Source organism: Erinaceus europaeus, chromosome 10, assembly GCF_950295315.1.
Source record: "Erinaceus europaeus chromosome 10, mEriEur2.1, whole genome shotgun sequence".
Taxonomy (NCBI): Eukaryota; Metazoa; Chordata; class Mammalia; order Eulipotyphla; family Erinaceidae; genus Erinaceus; species Erinaceus europaeus.
Window position 1 is genome coordinate 123,306,364 of NC_080171.1, and position 25,592 is coordinate 123,331,955.

The 25,592-nt window shown below is 49.8% G+C and overlaps 4 protein-coding genes across 6 annotated transcripts in view; 2 read left to right on the forward strand and 2 right to left on the reverse strand.

The window, feature by feature from the left end:
• The window catches only part of LOC103110701 (myosin regulatory light chain 12B), a 12,939-nt gene extending 11,837 nt beyond the window's left edge, over window positions 1-1,102 (reverse strand). Inside the window, exon 1 of the mRNA XM_007519866.3 lies at window positions 963-1,102. The gene's annotated coding sequence lies outside the window, so the exon portion shown is untranslated. The remainder of the gene's footprint in view (window positions 1-962) is intronic.
• A 7,947-nt stretch (window positions 1,103-9,049) lies between these two features.
• Window positions 9,050-17,466, reverse strand: LOC103110700 (myosin regulatory light chain 12B-like). 2 transcript variants are annotated; one of them, XM_007519863.3, is made up of 4 exons: window positions 17,440-17,466; window positions 12,582-12,780; window positions 11,755-11,916; window positions 9,050-9,554 (listed from the first exon to the last, which is right to left on the reverse strand). In XM_007519863.3, the coding sequence occupies exons 1-4, from the start codon at window positions 17,449-17,451 to the stop codon at window positions 9,382-9,384; spliced, it is 546 nt and encodes a 181-aa protein (XP_007519925.2). In that variant the 5' UTR covers window positions 17,452-17,466; the 3' UTR covers window positions 9,050-9,381. The 2 variants fall into 2 exon arrangements, with proteins under 2 accessions (XP_007519925.2, XP_060056697.1); XM_060200714.1 differs by lacking the exon at window positions 17,440-17,466 and adding an exon at window positions 13,723-13,841.
• On the forward strand, window positions 17,450-20,165 carry LOC132540970 (basic proline-rich protein-like). Its single transcript, XM_060200809.1, has 2 exons — window positions 17,450-17,482; window positions 19,656-20,165. The coding sequence occupies exons 1-2, from the start codon at window positions 17,450-17,452 to the stop codon at window positions 20,163-20,165; spliced, it is 543 nt and encodes a 180-aa protein (XP_060056792.1).
• A 343-nt stretch (window positions 20,166-20,508) lies between these two features.
• The window catches only part of MYOM1 (myomesin 1), a 147,296-nt gene continuing 142,212 nt past the window's right edge, over window positions 20,509-25,592 (forward strand). Inside the window, exons 1-3 of one of the 2 annotated variants that reach the window (XM_060200717.1) lie at window positions 20,509-20,525; window positions 21,142-21,395; window positions 23,315-23,459. The gene's annotated coding sequence lies outside the window, so the exon portion shown is untranslated. Of the gene's footprint in view, window positions 20,526-21,141; window positions 21,396-21,892; window positions 22,026-23,314; window positions 23,460-25,592 lie in introns of those variants that run through there. The other variant, XM_060200716.1, reaches the window with a different exon arrangement.

The window sequence follows — 25,592 nt, forward strand, 5'->3', positions numbered from 1 at the left end:
AGGGCAGGGCAGGGCAGGGGCGGGCAGGGCAGGGCAGGGGCGGGCAGGGCGGGCAGGGCAGGGCAGGGGCGGGCAGGGCAGGGGCGGGCAGGGCGGGCAGGGCAGGGCAGGGGCGGGCAGGGCAGGGCAGGGGCGGGCAGGGCAGGGCAGGGCGGGCAGGGCGGGCAGGGCAGGGCAGGGGCGGGCAGGGCAGGGCAGGGCGGGCAGGGCGGGCAGGGCAGGGCAGGGGCGGGCAGGGCAGGGCAGGGGCGGGCAGGGCAGGGCAGGGGCGGGCAGGGCAGGGCAGGGGCGGGCAGGGCGGGCAGGGCAGGGCAGGGGCGGGCAGGGCAGGGCAGGGCAGGGGCGGGCAGGGCAGGGCAGGGGCGGGCAGGGCAGGGAGGGCAGGGCAGGGGCGGGCAGGGCGCCGACAGCAGGCAGGGCTGGGCAGGGCAGGGCAGGGGCGGGCAGGGCAGGGGCGGGCAGGGCGCCGACAGCAGGCAGGGCAGGGCAGGCGCGGGCAGGGCAGGCGCGGGCAGGGCGGGCAGGGCGGGAACCGGCCGGCTCTCGTGCCCCTCGCCTCGTGCCCGACACCCCAGGAGCCCAGTTCGAGCGCGGCCCCAGCCGCAGCAGCTTTCCGGAGCCGCGCGCTCTCCTCAGCTCACCCCCGCCGCTCCTCGCGCTCCGCAGCCCCGCCCAGCCGGAACCCCGGGACCCGCAGGGACCCGCAGCCTCCGCACAACCACCCGGGCTCTCCCGCCCGCCCCGCGGCCTCAGCACCAGCGCCCGCCCGCGACAACCCTCCAGCGCCGCGACGGGGTGCGGGGCCCACGGGGGCTGGGAGCGGGAGGGTCCCCCGGGGGCTGGGTGCGGAATGGCCTCCCAACCCGTCGCCGTCCGAACCCCGGTGGCCCGAGCGCCGCCCGGACGCTGCGGCTGGGCCAAACTGGGCAAAGGGATGTCGCGCCTGGACGGGCGCCACTCACCGCCGCGAAACACCTCAAGCCGGACAGGCCGTAAGCGAGACGACAAGGAGCAGAAGAGAGCCGGGCTGGGTCGCTATGGCAGAACCACTTCCGGTCTCTGCAAGCGACGAGAGCCGGGCTGGGGCGCGGCGGCAGCACTTCCGGTCTCAGCAAGCGACGGGAGCCGGGTTGGGTCGCTACGGCTGAGCCACTTCCGGTCTCTGCAAGCGACGGGAGCCGGGCTGGGGCGCGGCGGCAGAATCACTTCCGGTCTCTACGAGCGACGGGAGCCGGGCTGGGGCGCGGCGGCAGAACCACTTCCGGTCTCTGCGAGCGACGGGAGCCGGGCTGGGTCGCGACGGCAGAACCACTTCCGGTCTCTGCGAGCGACGGGAGCCGGGCTGGGTCGCGACGGCAGAACCACTTCCGGTCTCTGCGAGCGACGGGAGCCGGGCTGGGGCGCGACGGCAGAACCACTTCCGGTCTCTGCGAGCGACGGGAGCCGGGCTGGGGCGCGACGGCAGAACCACTTCCGGTCTCTGCAAGCGGAGCCGGGCAGGGGCGCGATGATGGCGTCACCTCCGCCCCTCCCCCGCCCCCCGGAGGCGACCGGAACGAGTGTGGCGCGGGCGTGTCCGTGCAGAGCGGCGCAGAGCGGCGGGCGGTGTCGGCCTCGCTCGCCGGGGTCCGCGCACTGCGCCGGGCCCGCGGCTGTGTGTCCCGCCGCCCTGGCGCCGGCTGGCCGCGCCCCCGGGCCGAGTTCCGAGGCGGGGCAGGGCTCCTCATGGCCGCCGCGCCGCCCGCTCGGGGCCCCGGTGGGTCGCTGGAGGCGCCCGGCTCCGGTCTGCGCGCCACTAGCTGCCGGCGACGGGCCCACACCGCTCCCACCGCCGGGCCCGACTTATTCTCTTTTTAAAAACATTTTAAGGGAGTCGGGCGGTGGCGCAGCGGGTTAAGCGCACGTGGCGCAAAGCACAAGGACCGGCATAAGGATCCGGGTTCGAACCCCGGCTCCCCACCTGCAGGGGAGTCGCTTCATAGGCCAGGCGGTGAAGCAGGTCTGCAGGTGTCTGTCTGTCTCTCCCCCTCTCTGTCTTCCCCTCCTCTCTCCATTTCTCTCTCTGTCCTATCCAACAACAACAACAATAATAACTACAACAATAAAACAACAAGGGCAACAAAAGGGAATAAATAAAATAAATATAAAAAAATAAAAAAAAACATTTTAAATCATCTTTTTTATTTCTTGGCTAGAGCTAGAACTCGAGAGGGAGGGGCAGACGGAGAGACCTGCAGCCCTGCTTCCCGCTTTCCCCTGCAGGTGGGGACCAGGGGCGCCGCCACCCTGTCCCCGCTTGCCTATGCGTTATCCCTCTTGGAGTATGGACCAAAAACTTAAAAATTAAAAAAAATTATATTCTTTTGTTGTTTAAAAATATTTTTCAAGTATTTAATTTTTTAAAAAATATTTTATTCCCTTTTGTTGCCCTCGTTTTATTGTTGTAGTTATTATTATTGTTGTCGTTGTTGGACAGGACAGAGAGAAATGGAGAGAGGAGGGGCAGACAGAGAGGGGGAGAGAAAGACAGACACCTGCAGACCTGCTTCACCGCCCGTGAAGCGACTCCCCTGCAGGTGGGGAGCCGGGGGCTCGAACCGGGATCCTTATGCCGGTCCTTGCGCTTTGCGCCACGTGCGCTTAACCCACTGCGCTACCGCCCGAACCCCTTTTTTTTTTTTAATGCAGCACCAGGACCTCAAGTCTGGCTTTCCCGGGTCAGTCGTCTCATTTCTGGATTTTTATGGAAAGTGTTCACTTACGGAGAACCCAGGAAAACACAGGTCTGGCGTGTCAGACCTGCTCAGGAATTCTGAAATACACGATCTGAGCACCTGCCACATACCTGGCAGACAGTCATTTACGTATGTGTCTCACTAACTGTCTAGCAGCCCTTTAAGATAGCGGTTTACAGTCAGATGACTTACTGTCGTACAGCTACGGCTCTCTCCCCCCCACCACACTTTTTAATCTCCCAACTACCAGCGTTGTCATTTTCACCAGGGCACTACTCAGCTCTGGCTAACAGGTGGTGCAGGGGATTGAACCTAGAATCAAGAGTCTCAAGCATCAAAGTTGTCTGCAGAGCTACTGGGCTCTCTCCAGCCCCCATTTAATTCTTCCCGCCTATCCTCCCCTCTCTTCAGAGGGAGAAGTGTTTTTGATTATTAGAGTATGATCCTACAGCATGTGATCTAGGTTCTGTCGACTCCTAGCTCCTGAACAGCGCTCCGTTTGCTTTTTTTTTTTTTTTTTTGCTTATTTTTTTTTGGTCTACAGAGGACTGAGTTTCTAGGGACATACTTCACTCCCGTCTTTCCGTTACACGCTTCTCACCACCAAACTTGAGCCCCATCGTAGACAAGAACACTATCTGAACATCGACTGTGTGCCAGAGCTTTTAGCTGGAGTATTTCTAATTCTCACAGCCAACTGGGAAGATGGGATGCTTGTTTCACAGTAAGAAACTGAAGCCAAAGAGTGGTTTTCCCAAGGACATAAAAACTAGTCGAGTGATAGGTAGAACTCACTGAGCCTAGTGGCTGCTAACCCGCACTGCTCTTAGTCGCACAAGGCTGCTCTCCAAGGCTGTCGTATGCTTTACATTGGTTTGTTCTAGCCCTCCCCCGCCAAGAGAATTGGGTCAGTCCTGTTAATTTCGCGGGCCTGCTTGGCCCCGCCCCAAGGAACCCCGGAGAGAGGGTTCCTGAGTCCGAGAGAGTTCCAGAGTTCCTGAGTTGGAGAGTTTCAGGGTTACAGAGTAAAAGAGAGTTCCAGTGTGCCAGAGTTTCAGAGGGTCCCCGAGTACGAGAGTAAGAGAGGGTGTTTGTGCCGCCGCAAAGAGACAGCAGAGTTCTGTTTGGTGATTAGTTTGTCTTAGTTTGTGAATCGTGGTTCCTGAATAAAGAAATAAAGCTTCCCTGCCCAGCCGTTGACTCCGCGTCTCTGTTACCCGCCGTGAAGCTAGACCGGCCGGCCGGCCAGAGCCCGCCGGAATTTTAACAACACAAGGCAGAGGCAGAGGACCTGACCTGCATGTGTAAAAGGCCCAGGTCCAGTCTCCAGCCGGGACCTGCTGGGCAGTGTTCTGGTCTCACTCATCAAGTAAAACGGTTAAATCTTTTTAACAGATTTAAATACCACTTAGATATCAAAGGATTATGTTGCTATTATGAACTGCTATCACTTCTGTTTCACAAATACTAAGCAGAGAGGTTGAGTGACTTGCTGGAGACTGTAAGTCATGATGGAGCGAAAAAGAACTGAAGCGTGGCTCATCCCAACCCCCACACTTGGGCCATTTCCAGGACCTCTAGCTAACCTTGAAACTCCACTGACCAGCTCTGAGAGGGGACGATGACTTGCCCAGTCTAGGGCCTTGTCTCAGTTTCCCATACTTGTTTTTTCTGTGACTCAACAACTATTTTTTTTTTCCTTTTTCTTTTTTTTTTTTATTTCTTTTTTTTTATTTAAGAAAGGATTAATTAACAAAACCATAGGGTAGGAGGGGTACAACTCCACACAATTCCCACCGCCCAATCTCCATATCCCACCCCCTCCCCCGATAGCTTTCCCATTCTCTATCCCTCTGGGAGCATGGACCCAGGGTCATTGTGGGATGCAGAAGGTGGAAGGTCTGGCTTCTGTAATTGCTTCCCCGCTGAACATGGGCGTTGACTGGTCGGTCCATACTCCCAGTCTGCCTCTCTCTTTCCCTAGTAGGGTGGGTCTCTGGGGAAGCTGAGCTCCAGGACACATTGGTGGTGTCTTCAATCCAGGGAAGTCTGGCCGGCATCCTGATGACACCTGGAACCTGGTGACTGAAAAGAGAGTTAACATACGAAGCCAAACAAATTGTTGAGCAATCATGGACCCAAAGCTTGGAAAAGTGGAGAGGAAGTATTAGGGAGGTACTCACTGCAAATTCTAGTGTACTTCTGCTTTCTTACTTTGGTGCCATACTCCAAACTCAGTCAATTTCTGCTTTGCGTTTCTACTTCTTCTTTTTTTTTTTTTTTTTACATGCATAACATTCCCCAGATTCCCATTTAGCAATACAACCCCCACTATTTCATTCATCATTTTTCATGGACCTGTATTCTCCCCACCCACCCACCCACCCCAGAGTCTTTTACTTTGGTGCAATACTCCAATTCCATTTCAGGTTCGACTTGTGTTTTCTTTTCTAATCTTGTTTTTCAACTTCGGCCTGAGAGTGAGATCATCCCATATTCATCCTTCTGTTTCTGACTTATTTCACTCAACATGATTTTTTTCAAGGTCCATCCAAGATCGGCTGAAAACGGTGAAGTCACCATTTTTTACAGCTGAGTAGTATTCCATTGTGTATATATACCACAACTTGCTCAGCCACTCATCTGTTGTTGGACACCTGGGTTGCTTCCAGGTTTTGGCTATTACAAATTGTGCTGCCAAGAACATATGTGTACACAGATCTTTTTGGATGGGTGTGTTGGGTTCCTTAGGATATATCCCCAGGAGGGGAATTGCAGGGTCATAGGGTAGGTCCATTTCTAGCCTTCTGAGAGTTCTCCAGACTGTTCTCCACAGAGCTTGGACCAATTGACATTCCCACCAGCAGTGCAGGAGGGTTCCTTTGACCCCACACCCTCTCCAGCATTTGCTGCTGTTACCTTTTCTGATGTGTGACATTCTCACAGGAGTGAAGTGGTATCTCATTGTTGTCTTGATTTGCATTTCTCTGACAATCAGAGACTTGGAGCATTTTTTCATGTGTTTCTCAGCCTTTTGGATCTCTTCTGTGGTGAATATTCTGTCCAATTCCTCCCCCAATTTTTGGATTGGGTTATTTGTTGTCTTGTTGTTGAGTCTGGTAAGCTCTTTATATATGTTGGTTATTAAACTCTTATCTAATGTATGGCATGTAAAGATCTTCTCCCATTCTGTGAGGGGTCTCTTGATTTGGGTAGTGGTTTCTTTTGCTGTGAAGAAGCTTTTTAATTTGATGTAGTCCCATAGGTTTATACTTGCCTTAGTCTTCCTTGTAATTGGATTCGTTTCATTGAAAATGTCTTTAAAATTTATGCGGAAAAAAGTTCTTCCAATATTTTCCTCTAAGTATCTGATAGTTTCTGGTCTAACATCCAAGTCCTTGATCCACTTGGAATTTACTTTTGTATTTGGGGAAATACAGTGATTCAGCTTCATTCTTCTGCATGTTTCAACCCATTGTTTCCAGCACCATTTGTTGAAGAGACTCTGCTTTCCCCATGTAATAGTCTGGGCCCCTTTGTCAAAGATTAGATGTCCATAGGTGTGGGGCCTCATTTCTGGGCTCTCAATTCTATTCCACTGGTCAGTGTGTCTGTTCATGTTCCAGTACCAAGCAGTTTTGATGACAATGGCCCTATAATACAGTTTGAGATCTGGGAGTGTGATGCCTCCGGTTCTGTTCTTTCTTCTCAAGATTGTTTTGGCAATTCTAGGTCTTTTCTGGTTCCAGATAAACATTTGTAGCATTTGTTCTATTCTCCTAAAAAATGTGCTTGGGATCTTGATGGGGATAGCATTAAATTTGTAGATGGCTCTGGGTAGTATATTCATTTTGATGATGTTAATTCTTCCAACCCATGTGTGACTCAACAACTATTGACTAACCTCCTCACTGTGGAAAATATTCACTGGGTTTCCAGAATAACTGCTTTCGTTGTTTTATCTCCGAGCACCTTTGATACCTCCTATTTGAATCTTACAGCTTACTTACGTGCTCCTGTGTGTGTCACTCACTTTGCTGCCCTATTTCTGTTCATACTTTCTATTTTTCTTTATCTTTATTTATTTGATAGACAGCCAGAAATTGAAAGGGAGGGGGGTGATAGAGAGAACGAGATAGACACCTACAGCCCTGCTTCACCACTAGTAAAGCTTTCCTCCTGCAGGTGAGGGCCAGGGGCTTGAACCTGAGATCTTGTACTTTGTAACATGTGTGCGCCCGGCCTCTGTCCATACTCTCTAAACGCCGAGCTTCTCTGCATTTACATTTAGTTCCCACCTCCTCTCTCTTTTCCCCAGCAGGGCACATCAAGTCCTGCTCTCTCAAATCATTGGCACCTTAATCAAGTAACACTTGAGCCCTGGATTCCAAGTAACAATTTAGCGACAAGCAGGTGGAGAACTAGGCTTATTTTGTCAGAACTTCGAAATGTTTCATTTCATAATGAGACTGGTTTTCAATCAGACTCACTTTTGGAATAGATGCTTACAGAACACTGTCAACACAATTATTTCAGGCAGGGCAGATCACAGATCGCGCAGTCACTATTCCAGGGTGGAGGGCAGTTTTTGAGTAGTTACAGACATTGGGAGACTAAGAGATTTAGTAGGCAAGACCACTTTTTTTTTTTTTTTTTTTTGTAGTGGAAACAATGTTAGGCTAGTAAAGGGGCCTTTTAAAACCACTGAGTGAAATTCAGGAACATAAATAAAAGGCAAAGTTTTAAGGCAGGTGCTAAGATCCTAACCATCAAGAGGGGAAGAGCAGTCTTGTTACCAGCCCCTCTGGTCGGGAACACTGGCATGTTAGATGATCTAGCTCACTTATCTGTTAGGACAAAGGTCTGTTGCCCTAAGGCAGTAAGTAAGTGTTTATTGAATGAGGTAATAGTTTTGTCCAAGTCATTGGAGTAATTGCCAACTACTCAACTTCATAGGGTAACTGTCAACACTTTTTTAAAAAATTTTATTTATAATGCTTTTTTAAAAATTTTATTTATTTTCCCTTTTGTTGCCCTTGTTCTTTTACTGTTGTAGTTATTGTTGTTATTGATGTTGTCGTTGTTAGATAGGACAGAGAAGTGGAGAGAGGAGGGGAAGACAGGAGGAGAGACAGACACCTGCAGACCTGCTTCATCGCTTGTGAAGCGACTTCCCTGCAGGTGGGGAGCCGGGGGCTTGAACCAGGATCCTTAAGCCGGTCCTTGCACTTTGTGCCACCCGCTGCACTACCATCTGACCCTCAATTGTCAACAGTTTTAAATCAACCTTTTCCTCAGTATTTCAAGGTCTTTTTTTAAATTCATGAAGCTCTGAGCTAGATCTTCTAGCCAAAGGTAGGTGGAGTTAGGCTACTTTTGACTGGTTCTGAAAGAGTCCTCCATTTCTACAAAACAGTTATTTTTAAGGACTGACAGTCTCATTTCCCAGGCATGCAGTCACAGCTGTTTTGCCTGTGGGCAATTCAGAAATGCCCAGAGTTCAGACACGGACTCAAGGTGAGCCCTGCTTAGTTAACCACAGCGACTCCATGAGGACTGTGCTGAGCTACATGCAGTGTAACACTTGCTGTGCTTTCAGTATTAGCATTACATAGAACTTCTGAAATGAGGACAAATTACATTTATACTCGGTGGCCTGATCTAATTGTAAATGATATGAAGTCATGTTCACAAGCTTGGAGCAGATCACAAGGGACTCACTGTCCAGTATGCTCAAGTCAAGAATTAAAAGCTACAAAGCTGGCCTGAGGCGTGGCTCAGTGATTAGAGCGTGGGACTCTCACTAAATCTTTAAAAATGTGAGAGCAGGAGCATAAATAGGCCAACCCTACAGGAGGTTATTTTCTAATTAAAAGACAGTGTAAGCAGCCCAGTGAAGGCAGTAAAACCGGCATTCTCAGGGCAGAGGAAGGATGACGAGCAGAGGACTGTTAGGAAAGGCTGAGGGGTCTAGGACTTGTTTCTTTTAAAAAAATATTTATTTATTTATTCCCTTTTGTTGCCCTTTTTGTTGGATAGGACAGAGAGAAATGGAGAGAGGAGGGGAAGACAGAGAGGGGGAGAGAAAGACAGACACCTGCAGACCTGCTTCACCGCCTGTGAAGCGACTCCCCTGCAGGTGGGGAGCCGGGGGGCTCGAACCGGGATCCCTATGCCAGTCCTTGGGCTTTGTGCCACATGTGCTTAACCCGCTGCGCTACCACCCAACTCCCCTAGGACTTGTTCCATTTACACTGCAAGATACAACTACAATGAACAAAAGCAAGTTCTGACAAATAAGTTTTTAGACAAGCAAGTTTTTATCATAAAATTTAATTATGGTTCAGAAAAAATCGAGTAAATAACTGTCTCTGAAAAAATATATAGACTCTGTGTACAGTTGCATTTATTTTGGGGTAAGGAACTGGTAAATTAACTTACCCTATTTTCTATTCTGAAAATGACAAAAAACAAAAAGTCCCATTTCCAGTTTGATTACAGAGATGCATGTGGCCCAAATGGCCAAGAATGAATACTCGAAAGACAGGCAGAGCCGCAGAGCTCCAGGCATGCAGCAGGCTCTAAGAGAAAGCCTCAGAAACAGCCAGTGGCAGCAAGGGACGTCGGGCTGGGACTGGAGCTCCTCTCAGTCGTCCTTGTCTTTGGCGCCATGTTTCAGGATGCGCGTGAACTCGATGTAGTTGAAGTTGCCCTTTTTGTCGATCGGCGCTTCGCGGTACAGCTCGTCCACCTCCTCGTCTGTGAAGCGGTCGCCCATTGTTGTCAGCAGCTCCCTCAGGTAGTCTTCCTGGATGGTGCCTGGAGGACAAGGAGCAGGCATGGGAATCACAGTCTCCGAAGGCTACAGAGACTACTGCTAACAGCTCACACATGCAGACCCATGGAAGCCGGGCTTTGCACACGCTCGTCAGCCTCAGTGGGTGGGCAGTGGCGCTAACCTGTTCTGTCAACTTCCCTTCACGTCCATCTCCCTCTCTCTCCTGCTAAGAAGGACAAACCTGTGCTTACAAACAGCGGCCTACGGTGAAAGTACCAGCGCCATGAACGGCCACGCACACTTCAAGGAATGTTCAAGCCAACCCCCGTCCAAACAGTGAAGGGCTTCAAGAGTAAACACTGGAGTCTCGAGGTCCAGCTGTAGCAAGCTGTGCTACTCCAGGCATTTCACTCTGCCTCTTTGTCTTGGTGATTTAAAACACTGCTGCTGTTTTACAGAAGTCTCAACTGATTAGCCAATAGAGTCAAGGTGTATAGAAACACTGAACAGATGTCTGGGCCCTGGGGACATGGAGTGTCCCTGTGAGGCAGGTGTGTGAAGCCAGGCTCCTCATAACGCCAGAATGTACGTCAGGATCACCCAGGAGCTTCAGAAGTGATGGTGAGGTGAGAAAGCGAGCTCCCATGTCGCCCTCGGCCTATTACCTGCATCAAGAGCTTTAAGAGGCTCCCCACGTGACTCATATGGACAGTGACATTTGAGAACTACTAATGTTCTGAACTAGTCTGTGACAAATGACAATCACAGACTTTTGTCAGAATGAAAAATCTTTCCTTGTATATAAAATTAAACTAAAATGCTGTTAACACATCCTTTATAGAATTAAAGCATAGAGTCAGCACATAAAATAAATCAGATTCTTTTTTTTTCCCTTTTGCTGATTAAATTTTAGACTTTAAAAGTTCCAGATGATTAGCTTGTAAAAGTAAATCCTCACCTCTAGCCAGGTGAGTCAACTGTCATGTAAAATTACCGCTGGCTTACCCCGTAACTTGCCACAGGGTCTGTGGTAGGCAGGCGGAAGGAAGGAAGGGTTACAAAGGTGGTAACATAATGCTTTTGTAACGGTCAGTACTCTGGAAGGGGGCGGACTGATGTGACTGCCACACAGCTAAAATAGAACATCAGCTGGAGAATGTGCCGGCATAGAAATTAAAAGAATTTTGGATGTGGAAAGAAGGGAGAAGCCCATCCCTTTTAGAAATGAGTAAGAGTTTCCAATCTCAGGGGCAGGGAGATACATGTCACCATGGCCCAGAAGCCAGGTTCTAGCCCTGATCACCACATGGAAGCACGAGTGGGGGAGAAGCTTCAGGAGTCTTGCAGCTGTGGAGTGGCGCCTCTCTGTCCCTTCTTCTCCACCTCTCACCCTCTTATCTTTATCTGATTTATTTAAAAAAACACACAACAGCAACTTCCAGGAGCCGTGGAGTCTTGCAGGTACCGAGCCCTAGCTAAACCATGGAGGCAGGAAAAAAGAAGTTGCCAATTTTAAGAGGAAGAAGAAGGTGGTATTATGAGGAAGGCAGAACTGGTTACAACAATGTGCAGAGGACCTTGAAGGAGCTTAGAAAGATGACTGAAGACTTGAGGGCAGTATGCTTGAATAGGCCAAAGGAGGTCATTTGTGGAGAGACCTGGAGTATTTAAACTAGTCCACGTAGTAAATAACCAAAGCATAAGCAAACTGTCCCCTAGAAATCACCTGGTGACTTACCCTCTCTTCTGTTATGTCTCAGAAGTAACTTGGTGAAAGTATATAGTTACTGTGCAGAATGGGGATACGTTTACTGAGACCCTAACCCTCATGGAGTTACCCAAATGAAGGGGCATGTTTCCTAAATAAGATCTAAGTATACCTGTTAAAACTGTCGACTAGCAGCTGGGGAAATAGATTGGAGGAATATAGGACTTCCAGGCCTGAGACTGCTGGCTTGAACCTTGGAACTGCATTTACCAGAGCCCTGCTCTGGCTTCTCTTTCTCTAACATGTGAAACACTTTATCTTATCTCATGTGATATAAATGAATTAAAATAAAAAAAAAAAGTTTAGTGGCAGAATCAGAGAAGCGAGTGATGATTACACAGGAGAAACCTGTTAAACCCCCCCCCCAGCCCCCAAACAGACATGATATAAGTCATACTCCAATTTATTATTACTTTAATTAACATAACTAAAAAGTAAAGTCACTTGGTAATTAACGGTCGCTTCTAACTCACCAGTTGCTTCCTCATCAAAGCAAGCGAAGGCGTTTCTGATGACATCCTCTGGGTCGGTGCCGTTCAGCTTCTCCCCGAACATCGTGAGGAACATGGTGAAGTTGATGGGGCCCGGGGCCTCATTCATCATGGTGTCAAGGTATGCGTCAGTGGGGTTCTTCCCTACATAAAAGGAGTCATAACATTTAATCACACCAAAAAATGTAGAAACCATCACTGGGAATATTCGAATCTATGCAGTTTTCTGCTTACATTCATGACAGCAAAGTACTGGGATGGGGTCTCTCAGAGATAAGAGGCCCTCTATTAAGAGCCTGGCATTCCACTAGGAAGTGAGGAGAAAAACCGTGTTTTAAGAATTAAATACAGCGTCCAGGTTCGAGCCCCCGGCTCCCCACCTGCAGGGGAGTCGCTTCCCAGGCAGTGAAGCAGGTCTGCAGGTGTCTGTCTTTCTCTCCCCCTCTCTGTCTTCCCCTCCTCTCTCCACTTCTCTCTGTCCTATCCAACAATGACAGCATCAGTAACAACAACAATAAAAAAGGGCAACAAAGGGAAAATAAATATAAAGAATTAAATACACACATACACACCACTACCACCACCACCACCACCACCACAATAACAACAACAACAACAACAACAGCAACCCTGAGTAGAAATTTGCAGGCAGTCCAAGGAAACTCTCAGAGAAACTAGAAGCACCACCCCAGACTTTGACTCTTAGCTAGTTATGTCATTAGGTTAGTTTCACAGAATTTTAAGACTTCAGTGACAGATAGAAGGGACTTTACAGAAATGTCATCAAGCATGTTAGTATAAACTGTCACCTAGGGAAGCGAGCATGTCGTGCAAGTCCTCCTTGTCAATGAAGCCGTCTCTGTTCTGGTCGATCATGTTGAAGGCCTCTTTGAACTCCTGAATCTGAGACTGGTCAAACATGGCGAAGACGTTGGACGTCGCGCGCTGGGGGCGCTTCTTGGTGGTCTTGGTCTTTGCTTTTTTGCTCGACATGGTGGCTGTTACGTCCTGATTAGCAAGAGATCACAAGAGAAATAGCAGTTAATACATAAGTGGAACCAGCCTTCCTGATATATTTGAGCTACTTGCACATATCTAAAAAATACTCAGCAGGATAGTATGACCTGGCAAAAATCTCACGATCATTATTCACAGGACCAGAAAAGTGTGCTTATCCATAGCAATTGTGGTATTTAATAAGCAGCCCATCAATAACTTCAAATTCCAGACCATAACTCTCATTACTTCAAAGTTGAGAGAGTACCAGTAAGACTTCACGTCCCCAGTACTGCTCTAGAGTCTAGTAAGAACTGATCACCGTTATACAGAAACTAACAACAGAAAACGCGCTTACCCAGGAGTACCAGTGCTGGTTCTATATTCAGTTACAAAGGAATACAGCTGGTAGTAATAAGACATACTAGTTCATCTTCAACAGGTCTGTCCTGCCTGCAGCTGGCTGTCCCTTTCTAAGACAGACAGGAAGGCAAGAGGAGACCTGATAATAAGATTTCACTTCCTCATCTTTTACCCAAATCTCACTCTGCTACTTACAAGTGACACTTCTTACTGTACTCTCACTTCTGGGATCGAAGATGCTGACTGGAAGACTAACTGGATTACCTTCAACTAAGTTTTACAGATATTTCCACTTTATCCAAACCAATTTCTTTCACAGTCAAGTCACTTGAAATGACCAAGTCATCTAGGCAAAAATGAGAGCACAACAATTTTAAAAACAACCTAGTTAAAAAATTTTTTTTTAAAGTATGAAAAACAACAGCTTTATTCTCTAGCATTCTGAACTTACCCCTGTATATTTCAAGTTAAAAATAGAATGTCTAGTAATAAAAGGCAAGTTTCCATCAGCACTCAGTCTTTAAAAGACTCTAACATTTTGTTTCAAGTTAAAACCCCCACATTCATCAGACAATAAAATGTTTACCGTACCATTCTTCAGAGTTGAGGTGGATAGGGCAGTCTGCAAAACCTCTAACCAGGAAGACGAAGACACTGTGCTGAGCTATCTTTCCAAGCAGGTCTAAAATAGGTATTACTGATTTCATATTCTGACCAGGACAACAATTTAAAGCTTACACTCTGGAAACAACATTTAGCTATGATGTAGCAAAACACTATGCCCTTGCTCTAAAAATAAGTCTGTGGACTGCAAAGAATGAGGTACTACCTAGATCTTGGCACTGCAAAGTGACCTTAGAATATACTTATCAGTTTAAAAAGTTCTTTCTGACATTCTTTCCTTGATTAAATCACATCACCCAGACTAAATTCAACTGCAGAAATAATTAGAAAAGCTCTCTGCCTTAGAAGCTGTTTAAACTAAATCTGTCCTCACATTTTGGCAGGAAATTCCACAAAGGATAGTCACAAATTCCATCAAGTATAGAACTGTGGCAACACCATGGAATCTGTCGTTGAAAGATAAGCCCTACAGAAGCGCGTCAGTGTCTAATTCGTGCTAGCCGCCCTTTAGAAAAGCAGCTTGCTTTCTCTAGACCGTTCCCGAATGCATACGTTAACTCTCTGACTATGCAGTCGCCATTTCTTCCTCTGTTTGAAATGATTCTAAAAACAAGACGTAAGATGTATTATCCGTCTGTCTCTTCATAGATGGAAGGGACTGTGGTGAGTGGTGGAGCCAGGAGAGGAACACACGCTCAGCAGCCCGCACTCCTTCAGTAATTGACGCAGGCTGCATCTCTGCAAACCAAACCAAAGCACTGCTTCTCTTTTCCCTCCCAAGCATTTTTTAGTTTTCTTTGACAACATCTTCTCAATGAGAAAAGTCAAATACAAGTGACCATTTAATTTAGGAAATTACGTTATCAAATTTAGTGAGTGTCTCCTAGATACCTTTCAAAAAAGCCTACCTTTGGCTGTAAATAATACATATTTGAATTTTGATGCATTTCTCACTGTTCTTTTAGTGTACATTGTCCAAATTTGCAAATGCGTTAGGAAATAGTTTATAAAGAGTTCTTGTTTTGGCCAGCACTGACAGTGATCTCACATAGAAAAATTTCTGAGTTTATCTGAAATTTCACTAACCTTTAATATGATTGGCTAGTTACATTAAAGTACACTTTGGATATTACTGAATTAAGAAACCCAAGGCAGTTTAAAGAGTTTAAAATATTGTTGCAGGGGCCAGGCAGCAGAGTACAGGGTTGAGTGCAAGGACCAGGCTTCAAGGCCCCGTCCCCTCCTGCAGGGGAGAAGCTTTCCTAGTGGTGAAACAGTGCCACAGGGGTGTCTCCTTCTCTCTCCCTATCTCTTACCCTCTCAGCTTCTCTCTGTTCTACCAAATAAAGGGAGGAAAAAACAAAAGGGAAAAATGGCCATCAGGAGCAGTGAACTCACATGCAGGCATTGAACACGTGTGCACACACGGCTGTCAGAAAGTCCCAGTGCACTTTGCACTGACAGACAGGGAAATGTGTCCTGACTTCTGACAAGCCAATACAGAGTCGTCAGGGCAACTGTGAAGATCTGAGATGACGGGTTCGGCTTAGGAAACGAGCCACCACTTGACACTTCAAAGATACGAACTCTCAAATCAATGTATGGAAATAATGCAGAGTAACCCAAAGATGGCACGTGATTGTCAACATCACGAGTTCAAAAACCATCCTCCTCGAGTTTCTAAAAGATCCGGGGGGAGAGGACCTTGGAAAAATCGTGTAACGTTTAGAAGCTACAAAGAGTCCTTAGGATTTAAGAGATTTAGTTGCTGGTCTTAATTCTAATAACACGGGGCTGACTTCTTCTCTAGGAGTCAGTGTCCCGGTGACAGGCAAGTCAGCTCTAGCCAGTTGTTCCAACAGAAGAGAACTGGGGCTTATTTCTTTCCTACCAAAGTGCAGACAGCATAAACAGCAGTGGAAAGGCAGCCAAGCTTAGGAACAGTGCTGGTATCCCACGGGGCAGATCAGTCAGTGTTACCACTGTTCTCGCTAGGGTCCTGTGTGCCGTCCATTTTTATATCTCCAAACGAATAAGGCTGTGACTCCCCACGATAAGGCTTCAGTAGATGGACAACTCCCATGGAAAATGAAACACTGTGCACATCAACGTAAAGATCATTTATGTAGGATGGGTAGGTTGTCATGGAAACACCGGAGATTTCAAAGTTATATGGATTCTTTTTCTTTTAAATTTTTTAAAAATAATTTATTCCCTTTTGGTTGCCCTTGCTGTTTTATTATTGTTATTGATGTCATCGTTGTTGGATAGGACAGAGAAGTGGAGAGAGGAGGGAAGACAGAGAGTGGGAGAGAGAAAGACAGACACCTGCAGACCTGCTTCACCGCCTGTGAAGCGACTCCCCTGCAGGTGGGGAGCCGGGGGCTCGAACCCCGATCCTTACGCTGGTCCTTGCGCTTAGCACCACCTGTGCTTAACCCACTGCACTACCACCCGACTCCCTGTATGGATTCTTATTCAGAGTTACAGTCTATTCTGGAGACTTTTTAAAAACAGGTATTTTATTTTTATGAGACATTCCCCTCCGCCCACAGCCCCCACCCCCACATACCAGAGCACTGCTCAGCTCTGGCTCATGGTAGTATGGGGGATTGAACCTGGGACTTTGGGGTTTGAGGCGTGAAAATCACCGTGCATAATCATGATGCTATCTCTAGCACGCCATCCTTGAAACCTGCAGTGAAAAGTCTTAGGTTCTGTGAAGGAGTATGTGTGAAATCTGAAAGGAGGAGTACTGTACAGGAGGTTTCTCTGAAGTGCTAAGACCTTAGATACACGAGAGAGGGATGAACTGTTGGTGTGGTTAATAAGACTGCTCACAGATCTACAGGAGTAAATCTTGTGACATTTTTCTTGCTCTAATAGGAAAACAATCACTCAAGGTTAGGACAAAAGGAGGTTATAGGCCATGTCAGAGAAATAGCAAACGAACTCAAGAAGTGGGGAGAGCTTCTTCTCACACAGCAGGGCACCCGGGACTTTGACATTTAGATGCAGTGGCTTCATTTGTAAATGGAACTTGTCGGTATTAACATTGCACTTTCCATAACTCTAGCTAGAATCCAGTGTCATCAAGTGGTGATCAGTGCCAAATAACCCAGGAGCCTGCACAGAGCTGAAGCGCACAGTGACAGCATTCCGGTCAGTCTTACACGCGCCTTAAGGAGAAACACTCATTTTAGGAAACTCTTGAGCAAGGAGCACGTGGTGTCGTTTCCAGATCCAGATCAAATCTACAGTCTCAGTTAATCAGGACACTGCTTTTTAAGCCAAGCACAGGTCATTTTTTGGGTCCCAACACCGGTCTTTTAAAAATAAATTTTCCGGTTGTTGCTTCCGCTCTGCTCTAAGGAACCTAACTTTCCAATTCCTGTGCAGACTTCCGGTTGACAGGCGGGTCAGTTTCCTTAGACTGCCACACCCAAACAGTTTCTAGCACTTAACAAAGGCGACTAATTGTCAGTGTTCACTCACCAGTAAAGCCTCACTTAGAAAATTAAAAAATGGTTTTCTGGTTAAGTTTTAATAAAACCCTTCCAGAAGATGAGACATAGTGTAATTTTAAGAATTGAAAATAGCCCCTTTCACTTTTAAAAATAAAGCTATTCGCACCTAAAACCCTCAGGGCAGCACACACTCCTGTACAGTCTGCTGAGGACTGACCTGAGCCTCCATGTCCCTCAACAACTTCCAAAGGGAACTGCTCGTACACTGACTCACCCGTCTCTCCACTCACAGGAGGTGGCATTTTGCAATTTGCACCCCCCCCAAGCCACAAGCAAAACCCGAAACCCCTTTTGCCCGAAGATTTTTTTTCTCAGTTCTAATTCCAGAAGTGAGCACAGAGCAGAGGAATCTGCTGATGTGAAAGGGGCCAGTCACTAAACCCGCACGCGGGAACAGCTGCGCCAGGAGTGAGGAGCCAGGCCCTGAGCAAACACCTTCGGACAGGTTCACGCAGAAGCTAAACACAGGACCAGAGTCAGGAGCCAGGTGAGCTGAGCTGCACTCTCCCAGCCCAAGTTTGGGAACAGGAGCGGAGTTGAGATGTGGGCCACTTCTGGCTACTCCACCTGTCCAGGCCCCAGGACAGGCTACTTACTCTACCTGCCCAGTGCCCCAGGACAGGCCACTCCACCTGCCCAGTGCCCCCAGGACAGGCCACTCCACCTGCCCAGTGCCCCCAGCACAGGCCACTTACTCTACCTGCCCAGTGCCCCCAGGACAGGCCACTCCACCTGCCCAGTGCCCCCAGGACAGGCCACTCCACCTGCCCAGTGCCCCCAGGACAGGCCACTTACTCTACCTGCCCAGTGCCCCCAGGACAGGCCACTCCACCTGCCCAGTGCCCCAGGACAGGCCACTCCACCTGCCCAATGTCCCCAGTACAGGCCACTCCACCTGCCCAGTGCCCCAGGACAGGCCACTCCACCTGCCCAGTGCCCCAGGACAGGTCACTCCACCTGCCCAGTGCCCCAGGACAGGCCACTCCACCTGCCCAGTGTCCCCAGTACAGGCCACTCCACCTGCCCAGTGCCCCAGGACAGGCCACTTACTCTACCTGCCCAGTGCCCCCAGGACAGGCCACTCCACCTGCCCAGTGCCCCAGTACAGGCCACTCCACCTGCCCAGTGCCCCAGGACAGGCCACTCCACCTGCCCAGTGCCCCCAGGACAGGCCACTCCACCTGCCCAGTGCCCCCAGGACAGGTCACTCCACCTGCCCAGTGCCCCCAGGACATGCCACTTATTCCACCTGCCCAGTGCCCCAGGACAGGCCACTTACTCTACCTGCCCAGTGCCCCAGGACGGGCCACTCCACCTGCCCAGTGCCCCCAGGACAGGCCACTCCACCTGCTCAGTGCCCCCAGCACAGGCCACTTACTCTACCTGCCCAGTGCCCCCAGGACAGGCCACTCCACCTGCCCAGTGCCCCCAGGACAGGCCACTCCACCTGCCCAGTGCCCCCAGGACAGGCCACTTACTCTACCTGCCCAGTGCCCCCAGGACAGGCCACTCCACCTGCCCAGTGCCCCAGGACAGGTCACTCCACCTGCCCAATGTCCCCAGTACAGGCCACTCCACCTGCCCAGTGCCCCAGGACAGGCCACTCCACCTGCCCAGTGCCCCAGGACAGGTCACTCCACCTGCCCAGTGCCCCAGGACAGGCCACTCCACCTGCCCAGTGTCCCCAGTACAGGCCACTCCACCTGCCCAGTGCCCCAGGACAGGCCACTTACTCTACCTGCCCAGTGCCCCCAGGACAGGCCACTCCACCTGCCCAGTGCCCCAGGACAGGCCACTTACTCCGCCTGCCCAGTGCCCCAGGACAGGCCACTCCACCTGCCCAGTGCCCCAGGACAGGCCACTTACTCCGCCTGCCCAGTGCCCCCAGGACAGGCCACTCCACCTGCCCAGTGCCCCAGTACAGGCCACTCCACCTGCCCAGTGCCCCAGGACAGGCCACTTACTCCGCCTGCCCAGTGCCCCCAGGACAGGCCACTTACTCCACCTGCCCAGTGCCCCCGGACAGGCCACTCCACCTGCCCAGTGCCCCAGTAAAGGCCACTCCACCTGCCCAGTGCCCCAGGACAGGCCACTTACTCCGCCTGCCCAGTGCCCCAGGACAGGCCACTCCACCTGCCCAGTGCCCCAGTACAGGCCACTCCACCTGCCCAGTGCCCCCAGGACAGGCCACTTACTCTACCTGCCCAGTGCCCCCAGGACAGGCCACTTACTCCGCCTGCCCAGTGCCCCCAGGACAGGCCACTTACTCCACCTGCCCAGTGCCCCCGGACAGGCCACTTACTCCACCTGCCCAGTGCCCCCGGACAGGCCACTCCCGCCCACACCGACCCGTCTCTCCGCCATCCTGCGCAGAGGGCGCCGGCACTGGCCCCGCGTGCCCGACCCCGAGCTCCGCTCACCTGGCCCGGACGCGAGACCCCGAGACCTGAGCGCTCCTCCGGCCGCCGCTCGAACCCGGGCAGACTCCGCGGGGTGGGGCCCAGCACTTCCGGCCGCGTCCGCCGCCGGCCCCCGGGCCCGACCAAGAGCAAGCGCGGGGGCGCGGGGGGCGAGCGGGCCGGGGGCGCGGCGGGGGCCGGGGGCCGGGGGCCGGGGGCTCAGCCGGGCGCAGGACACACGCGGGCGAGTGCGCGCCCCCCGCTGCCGGCCCCGCGGCGAGACCCGCCGTCTGCGCTGCCCCTCCCGCCGCAGGTGGTTGCGCCCGCGCCTCCGCCTCCGCCTCCGCCTCCGCTCCGGGCTGGCCGCTCACTGCAGGGGCGGGGCGGGGCGCGGCGCCGGGGCGATGGCCTTGTATGGGAGCGGGCGCCGCGGGCTCCGCCCTGCCCCAGGGCCCCCAGCGGGTCTAGGGGCGCCTCCCCCTGACCTGGGACACCCCCCCCCGTGGGTCTAGGGGCGCCTCCCCCTGACCTGGGACACCCCCCCCCCGTGGGTCTAGGGGCGCCTCCCCCTGACCTGGGACACCCCCCCCCGTGGGTCTAGGGGCGCCTCCCCCTGACCTGGGACACCCCCCCCCGTGGGTCTAGGGGCGCCTCCCCCTGACCTGGGACACCCCCCACGTGGGTCTAGGGGCGCCTTCCTGCGCCTGCCCCCCCCCCCCACATCTAGGGGAGCCTCCCTCGGGAGGACACAGGGATCTCTAGCGCTGGGCCTTCCCACACTGGAGCATCTTCAGGAAGCAGCGATTGTTTGGCAGTTTTTCTGGCCCAGACAAATTCCATAAAGGTGCTCAAGTGACTCAAGATTTCTTGTGGAGGGTAGATAGCATAATGGTTATGCAAACAGATTCTCATGCCTGAGGCTTCAAAGTCCCAGGTTCAATCCCGCACCATCATAAGCCAGAGCTGAGCAGTGCTCTGGTGAAGAGAAATAAAAAGGATTTCATGCTTCTGCAAAAGTTGGCCACCAGAACCTTTTTTTTCCTTAAACAGAGGGCCCAAAGCCAGCTTGTCTTGACTCTCAGTACACAGCCTGGCAAAAGTGCTAGATGGTGGTCCGGGAGGTGGTGCAGTGGCTAAGGCACTAGACTCTCAAGCATGAGGTCCCGAGTTCAATCCCCGGCAGCACACGTACCAGAGTGATGTCTGGTTCTCTCCTATCTTTCTCATTAATAAATAAATAAAATCTTTAAAAAAAAAAGTGCTAGATGTTGCTGCCCCGCCATGTGCAGTGGAGGTTACTGAAGACAGACAGACAGACAGACCCCCACCATGTGCAGTGGGAGGTTACTGAAGACAGACAGACAGACCCCCACCCTTTGCTGTCTTGCTTGTTGTCTCAACTCCCCTTGCCTAGAACGACTTCTTAATAAAGGAACTGCGCCTCCATTCCTTTTTTCCAGCCAAAGTCCTGAGAGGAAGACCCTGGTGTTCATGAACTCAGCTCGGGCCTCGTGTACGAAAGCGATGACTTAGAACCAATCATGCTCTAACCACTACCCTAGAACTGAAGTTCTGGTCCTCAGCTTTTCAAAGCTGCTCTCACTTGACTCATCTCAGAGTGGAAGGTTTGAGCTGCAGAATGATAACCTCTGAATAGTTAACCGCAGCTCTCTCAAGGACCTCAAGAGCCAAATATTTCAATGTCAACTTAAAGGTAAAGTCTCCGGAAGGAACCAGCCCTGCCCTCGTTCGTGAGCAGGACTGACTAAAACAAAGCTCGATTCCCCATGCTTCTTTGACTTTAAGAATCACTTGCTATGTTACTAATTAAGAGCCTAAATGATTGGGTGGCTCATCTCCAACCCACTGAGCTAACATCATCTAAGGCAGGTGTTGGGCAACCATCCATCCACCAGCGGTCTAAGTGAGCCCTTTTGTGAAAGGCACCACCCAGCTTAGTCTCAGGCCTGGTGGTCTGTGAGTCTGGCTTGGGGAGCAGTGCACACACCCTTCGACAGAGTGGTGGCCTGCCACCATGGAGAGTCGTTTCTGCTGCCTTCTTTACACAGAAGACTTCAGCCCATAATGATGAAATGGATAGTGCAATTTCCCCTCAGCTTGAAAGAGCTCAGCAATGACCTTTTGCTTCTATTGTGTCAGATAATGAACATGTCTTCCTTGCCATTTGATCAACAGATGTCCGACAGCACCTTGGGGGAGCCGTAGGTCTATCCTTCCTGAAACAATATTGTCTCTACCTCTGGGGTGGAGGCAGTAATGAAGGGGAAGGGTGGCAGAGCCACAGGGGATGGCAGGAAGCGAGCAGGCACCTGGGGGAAGGCAGGTAGGAAGAGCACAGAGGAGGAATCAAGCCTGTCTGAGGCTGACTGGTGGGAGCGACACTCGAGGGACCATTGCGGGCTGATTGTAGGAGTCGGTGAGGGGAGGAGGAGTGAGATTTGCAAGTCCAGGATTCAGTATGTTTGGTTGTAGGGTAGTTGATCAGAGAGCCTGAGTGATAAAAGATAAGTAGGAGTAGTGTGGTCCAGGCTCATTGATTTATTCCACAAGTAAGTATGGGCTGTGCAAAGTTCAGCAAATGTGAAAAGATAAATTCTTTTGAAAATATTCTTCACACTTCATCTAAGGTTTGGATATGGAATTTTAATCATCCACTGACCACCAAAGGCCTCTCCTGACTATATATATATATATATATATATATATATATATATATCCTATTATGTTTATGTATTGGATCGAGACAGCCAGAAATCGAGAAGGTAGGGGGAAGATAGAGGGAGAGAGACAGACACCTGCAGCCCTGCTTCACCACTCACAAAACTTTCCCTCTGCAGGTGGGGACCAGGGGTTCAAAACTGGGTCCTTGTGCATTGTGACATGTGCTCTCAACCAGGTGCACCACCATCCGGCCCCTCTCCTGATATTTCTGTCCTTCTGAACTATATAGTAAATCTTTGCCCTCAAGTAATAATCTCCTTTCCACCTCGTCACTAAAAATTCAGAGATTTGGATTCTATTTCACATCTTTCCTTTAGCCTATAGAGTAACCCTGAAGAGAAGTCATTTTGTTTATTTGAACCTCAGATTTGTAAAATAGGAGGTTAATATTCATATAAGTAAATTCGATTAGGTGAGATAGTTTACGTGACAGTTTATTTATGTATGGAAGAGTGGCTGCCAAATTTTTGACTGAAGTGGCAAGATAGTTGAATCTCTACAGTATTTGACACCCAATGATGTTTCCTAGCTTTCTACTCTATTTTTAACTTACAAAAATGCTTCTTGGGGCTGGGTGGTGGTGCACCTGGTTGAGCTCATGTGGACCCGGGTTCAAGCCCCCAGCCCCCAACTGTAGAGGGAAAGCTTTTCCAGTGAGGAAGCAGGGCTGCAGGTGTCTCCCTGTCTCTCTCCTTCTCTATCACCCCCTCCCCTCTTGACTTCTGACTGATTCTATCCAATAGATAAAGATAATATTTTTTTTTAATTTATTTTTTAAAAAAAAATGGTTCTCAAGACTCACTGTGAGCTTATAACCCCTGGGGGCCCCCCTTTGTTTCAAAGGGAACATTGGCGGTGTCCGGAGATGTTTGTTTGCTGTTATTTTTACAGGCGGGTTGCTGTGAACTGGCAGCTGGATTAAGTACATGATGCTGCCAGATATCGTACAGTGCGGTACAATTCCCACCGTCACCACAGAGACGCCACCATTCACACCGAGACTGGCACAGTCCTGCAGTGACACTCCAGAAGCTGGGTACGTTTTGTGCGTTGGTGATGGGATGGGGAGGAGGCGTGATTACTTAGAGATGTTACGTTACTGCTTCCGCCTAAAATTCAACTTACAATTTTCCCGCACTAAGACCTAGAGGGAGAAAGAAAAGGAATACGGAGACATACACCTGCTATGTACTTGTTACGCTGGGGATTTTACATGATCATTTTAATAACTTATTTTTTTCAAAGATTTATTTACTTTTTTTTTTTTTTTTTTTTACCAGAGCATGGCTCAGCTCTGGTTTATGGCAATGCATGGGATTGAACCTGTGACTTTAGAACTTCAGGAATGAGAGTCTCTTTGCATAACCATTATGTTACACCCCACGCTATTTACCTGTTTGTATGAGAGACAGACTCTGGTTTATACTGAGGAGTGAACCTGGGGTCTCCAGCATGTGAGAACTGCACATAGTCTAACACAGAGTCATCTATCTCCCTGACCCTGTCTTTGTTGCTTAATCCTTACAACAATCCCTTGAGGTAGATATTAATTCCATATCACAGATCAAGAAACTGAGACTCAAATGTACATATTACCAGAGATGCAATAGGAGAATCACTTTCTTTCTTTCTTTTTTAATGACTTATTTATTGATTCCCTTTTGTTGCCCCTGTTGTTTTCTTGTTGTGGTTATTGATGTCATCGTTGTTGGATAGGACAGAGAGATGGAGAGAGGAGGGGAAGACAGAGAGGGGGAGAGAAAGATAAGACACCTGCAGACCTGCTTCACCGCCTGTTAAGTGACTCCCCTGCAGGTGGGGAGCCAGGGGCTCGAACCTGGATGCTTACGCGGGTCCTTGTGCTTCGCACCACGTGTGCTTAGCCTGCTGCACTACCACCCGACTCCCAAGGAGAATCGGTTTCACATCTCTTTGTCCAAGGGTAAGGTGAATGAAGAAAGAGGCCAGTAGTTCCTATTCACTCATCTACACCTCTTAGGATAAGGCCTAATTATTCATGTGTGCCAGGGAATATGCAGTAATTAGTTGCTTGTTCAAGTAAACAGAGCTAATAAGTGTTCCAACGCAAAGTCTGTATTTAATATTACTGTATTGTGCTTTCTTCCTGGGCCACTCTACCCCAGCATGGAATCCTGGCAGAATCAACCCCTTCTGTTTACTGTCTATTTCAGTGACTTCCTGGTAGTCACTTGCAATTTTGATTGCATGTAGGAAACTTGTGAGTGTTGAAGGACGTGTTCTACACTCTGGGTTCTCCAGTGTAGGTGAGATTCTAGTTCTCATGCATGAAATACTGCATAAGGATTAGCAGGAAAACAGCAAGAGGAGCTCTTTTCTTTTTCTTTTTTCTTTTTTATTATTTAATTTTTTTTATTTATAAAAAGGAAACATTGACAAAACCATAGGATAAGAAGGGTACAGCTTCACATAGTTCCCACCACCAGAACTCCGTATCCCATCCCCTCCCCTGATGGCTTTCCTATTCTTTGTCCCTCTGGGAGTATGGACCCAGGGTCATTGTGAGATGCAGAAGGTGGAAGGTCTAACTTCTGTAATTGCTTCCCCGCTGAACATGGGTGTTGACAGGTGGATCCACACTCCCAGCCTGCCTCTCTGTTTCCCTAGTGAGGCAGGGCTCTGGGGAAGCTGAGCTCCAGGACACATTGGTGGGGTTGTCTGTCCAGGGAAGCCTGGCCGGCATCATGCTAGCATCTGGAACCTGGTGGCTGAAAAGAGAGTTAACATACGAAGCCAAACAAATTGTTGACCAATCATGGACCTAAGGGCTGGAGTACTGCAGATGAAGAGTTGCGGGGGGGTCCTCCATTTTGTAGACAGCTAGTAGGCATATTTTAATTAAATTCCAAAGGGCCTGTGGCTATACTAGTTTTTCTTTCCTTTCTTTTTTTCCCCTTTTCCTTTTTGCCCCTGAGCCTGACATCTGATATGCCAGTGGATCCAAGTTATTGTCTGGGGAGATGATGTCATGGCTGGGAAAAGGACCAGAAAGCTGGGTCAGGGAAGAGAGTAGCTCCCTAATATGGGAAAGAGGTATAAATATTGTTGACTGTAAACCCCATCAATTTGATGTGATCTGGGGCCCATATTCAGCTTAGGAGCCTATGTGACCTCTGCATCCCTGTAGATC

What these genes read in the sequence shown, in the direction of transcription:
- LOC103110700 (XM_007519863.3), bottom strand. An exon ending in CGACATGCTCGCTTCCCTAG is followed by an intron (nt 11,917 to 12,581) that starts GTGACAGTTTAT and finishes CCTTTTATGTAG; the next exon opens with GGAAGAACCCCACTGACGCA. An exon ending in CTTTGATGAGGAAGCAACTG is followed by an intron (nt 9,555 to 11,754) that starts GTGAGTTAGAAG and finishes CTTGTCCTCCAG; the next exon opens with GCACCATCCAGGAAGACTAC.
- LOC132540970 (XM_060200809.1), top strand. Translation starts at nt 17,450, where the DNA reads ATGTCCCTCAACAACTTCCAAAGGGAACTGCTC. An exon ending in ACTTCCAAAGGGAACTGCTC is followed by an intron (nt 17,483 to 19,655) that starts GTACACTGACTC and finishes CATCCTGCGCAG; the next exon opens with AGGGCGCCGGCACTGGCCCC.